We start from the raw sequence: 3141 nt of genomic DNA, 5'->3' as shown, positions 1-3141 counted from the left end.
GAAGTCCAAATTTCAAAACGTAGTAGAACTGTAAATAGTACCACAATTGTATATAGGTATGAATGATAGTGGTTTCTATTAGATATTTACAGTGGAATGCGAGAAGTAAAAAATCGCACTTTGTAATCAACTCGTTGTGCATTTCATTCTCGTAGCAGTGGAATATTTCACATTAATCAATTGATTGTTGTGATACTACGAAACCGGAATTCCATCTGGTCTTAAGATACTGTTTTCTTTGCTTCGATGCACATATTGTATTATAATTCAACGATTCTGATCAGGTGGAACCTGAAGGTTGAACTATTTAATATATTACATAAATTTCACTAGGATTTTTTTTTAATACAAGGATCAATGGACAATGAGAAAGAATTTATTTCAATTCAGTATATACATGCGTTCTTTTCTTTTGAAGTTCGCTGAAGTCGTCACATTTGAAGGACAAAAAGATTTCCGAGTCTGGAGACGCAACATGAATTTTAACAGGTCTACCCGAAATCACGAAATGTTTCATGCATCGGAAACATGATGAGATCCACACAAACTTACGCAGAAATTACAATTACAGTGTTGATTGTGACAGTGTGATGCGACAATTTTATTAATTAGTATGTTTAATGCTAATTCTGCACCAACATAAAAGCTCTATTAGAACATAGGTATTATATGATGTTTGAATGTAACAAATTTTGCATTTTGCAGTGAATTTCGATAGACTATAAAAGTTAAGACTGGAACGAAATTTTGTTACTTTTTGGTGCAATCTTATTCTCAATCGGGTAATCCTCTTCCGAGGTTGGCGCAATTTTGTTTTGTATTCGATTCAAATTGTCATAAGAGTATTTGTAAGGGTAAGGCCTCTTGTCCTTAGGAGCAATCTTATTTTGGATAACGATTTGAGTGCTGGTTGGTCGTGAGCCTGAAAAAGTGCCACCAGTGTTCCCGTGCCAGGTGAAATTGGTATCTTCTTCTATATTTTCGTGAACTTCGTAGGTATTTTGGTTACCACTTGTACTCCCATGACTTCCATGGGTTCCTATAAAATACGTTCGATGTAAAAGCGTTTTTAATTCCTTTTAAAATTATTTCTACCTTGACTTCCATGACTTCCATGACTGCTTCCACCATGACTGCTTCCACCGTGACTGCTTCCACCATGACTACCATGACTGCTGTCAGCATGAGCGTAGGTACCAAACATGCCTTGAATGCTGCCTACAATGCTGCCTAGAATCCCATGATTGCCAATCAAGAATGATAAATTGTTGAAACCAAACGGATCCGTGTTGTTCACTTTGATGGTCCTTTTCACTTGTTGCTGTTTCAAACGTTGTTGTTGAAGTAACTCTCTCTGCAACCTCTGTCGCTCTCTCTGAGCTATCAAGCGGTCCAGTCTCTCTTGTCGATTTTTCTGTGCATTTTCAGCATTCTGGCGTCTCTGACCTGTTGTCGACTTCACGAGATTGCCGACGGCTTGCAAAGTCGATATGGGAATCTACGAAGCGCAAGATTAATTAAAAAAAAACTATTAGTAATTAAAAATAATTAATTGCTTTGATACCTGCAAAACGCTGTCGATAGTTTGGGAATTTTGTGGACTGAAGGACTGCGCAGCAGCTGCTGTTTGCTTGATAGCCGTAATTGGGATCTGAGATCGTAAAACAAATTCTATTAGACAATAGTTGGTTCCCGAATTAATATCAAAACGTTAAAAAGATATTCGAAGACAGAAAATATGTTAGATTAATAATACATTTTAACATGAGATTTCATACAAAATTTATGTGTTACAACAATTTATTTATTAATGCATTCTATAATGGAAAGATATCGAGTGCTTACGTTGAATATATTATCTATCACGCCACCTTCTTGTGGAACATCTTGTCGCTTTATTCTCTGGAGAATCACCTGAAATTTGAGTTAACACATGCTATAATATTTGACTTAATTGTAACGATTATTAAATGCATTAAATATCATCGTGATATTAAATTCGTAAATGCTGGTAGGATTGGCGAAAGACGTACGTAGCTTATTATGTCTACACTTCTCAACTTTCACTTCTTTGCATATAATGACAAATCTAAGTATTTTCCGTGTGTCAACCAGAAGATCACTGTGTTGCCTCAACAAGAATCATTGCATTTCTTAGTAGATTTTGAATTTAATATCAACTTTCTACGTTAATATTGAGGGTGTACCAATTCAAATTTATTAAAATCTCTTAATTTTTTAATTTATATTTACATTCCATTTGTTTGTTTATATTCAATCTTTAAGTTGTAAAAATTTACCGTTTCTGAGGCTACCAGGCAAATGATAGCACCGAAGGTAACAGTGGTTCCGAACATCCCTCTAACTGCTTGCTTCGACTACTCTCTCAATTTTCACGATCGATGAACTGCAGACAGACCGACGATCCGCGGATCTATAAGGATAGCTGTCGTGTCCCACGCAGGGCATCGACCAATCGCGATGCACAAAGTACAATATCTTTTGATCCTTCCTCTTCGACTAGCTGCTTTGCGATTCACCTATTACTTTTATGTACAAACAGTGGCGTGGGCGGGATTGCTCAGACGAAAGTAGAATGCGACACTTTCTAAAATTATAAAAGAGACAGAAAAGCAAATGCATGCAATTGAATCCTTATAAGAAGAAGGACTAATGATACTTACTAAAACAAGAAATAATATTTAATCGAACGATGGTGTTTGACAGAAATTGTCGAAGACGTTCGCTTCGCTGTCGATGGCAGAGAACTGATCGTTTGAATCCATGATCCATCTCGATGCAACATATAAGGGCGAGACCAGGTGTCCCGCATCGCGCGCCAACCAATCGAATCCGACCGACCGACCGACCGGGCGAGCTTTCTACTTACCTGTTTCTCGAATTCGCTCGTCTGATCCTTACGGTCCTTTTTCACTGATACCATACACGCGGAACACGAGCGATGCGAATGCGTGGGTTATGCGGGACCACGTGTTACATAAATATCGGACGATGATCTTTGAAAGTGACGTAACCGGTGCGAAAAAACACTTTTGCTGCGTTTTGAAACGGTCTCGGATGTCCTTGGCTTAGTTTCTATTCGAATCGGTTCCATACAAACGAGACATTTTTCATTGGATT

The 3141-nt window shown here is 37.7% G+C and overlaps 1 protein-coding gene across 2 annotated transcripts; it reads right to left on the bottom strand.

Annotated features, from left to right (window-relative positions):
- Positions 1-360: 360 nt before the first annotated feature.
- On the bottom strand, positions 361-3125 carry LOC108625988 (keratin, type I cytoskeletal 9). 2 transcript variants are annotated; one of them, XM_026814409.1, is made up of 6 exons: positions 2685-3125; positions 2301-2608; positions 1846-1914; positions 1565-1651; positions 1096-1498; positions 361-1039 (listed from the first exon to the last, which is right to left on the bottom strand). In XM_026814409.1, exons 2-6 carry the CDS (start codon positions 2355-2357, stop codon positions 729-731), a joined length of 927 nt encoding a protein of 308 aa, XP_026670210.1. In that variant the 5' UTR covers positions 2358-2608; positions 2685-3125; the 3' UTR covers positions 361-728. The 2 variants fall into 2 exon arrangements, with proteins under 2 accessions (XP_026670210.1, XP_017881867.1); XM_018026378.2 differs by lacking the exon at positions 2685-3125 and having other exon boundaries at positions 2301-2674.
- Positions 3126-3141: the final 16 nt, after the last annotated feature.

This window comes from Ceratina calcarata, unplaced genomic scaffold (assembly GCF_001652005.2).
Source record: "Ceratina calcarata isolate Rehan_Ccalc_2016 unplaced genomic scaffold, ASM165200v1 scaffold3864, whole genome shotgun sequence".
Taxonomy (NCBI): domain Eukaryota; kingdom Metazoa; phylum Arthropoda; class Insecta; order Hymenoptera; family Apidae; genus Ceratina; species Ceratina calcarata.
Note: the sequence above shows the minus strand (reverse complement) of the source record. Positions and strands in the feature narration are given on the sequence as shown.

What these genes read in the sequence shown, in the direction of transcription:
- LOC108625988 (XM_026814409.1), bottom strand. Translation starts at nt 2,357, where the DNA reads ATGTTCGGAACCACTGTTACCTTCGGTGCTATCATTTGCCTGGTAGCC. An exon ending in GCCTGGTAGCCTCAGAAACG is followed by an intron (nt 1,915 to 2,300) that starts GTAAATTTTTAC and finishes CTCAAATTTCAG; the next exon opens with GTGATTCTCCAGAGAATAAA. An exon ending in CTATCGACAGCGTTTTGCAG is followed by an intron (nt 1,499 to 1,564) that starts GTATCAAAGCAA and finishes TGCGCTTCGTAG; the next exon opens with ATTCCCATATCGACTTTGCA.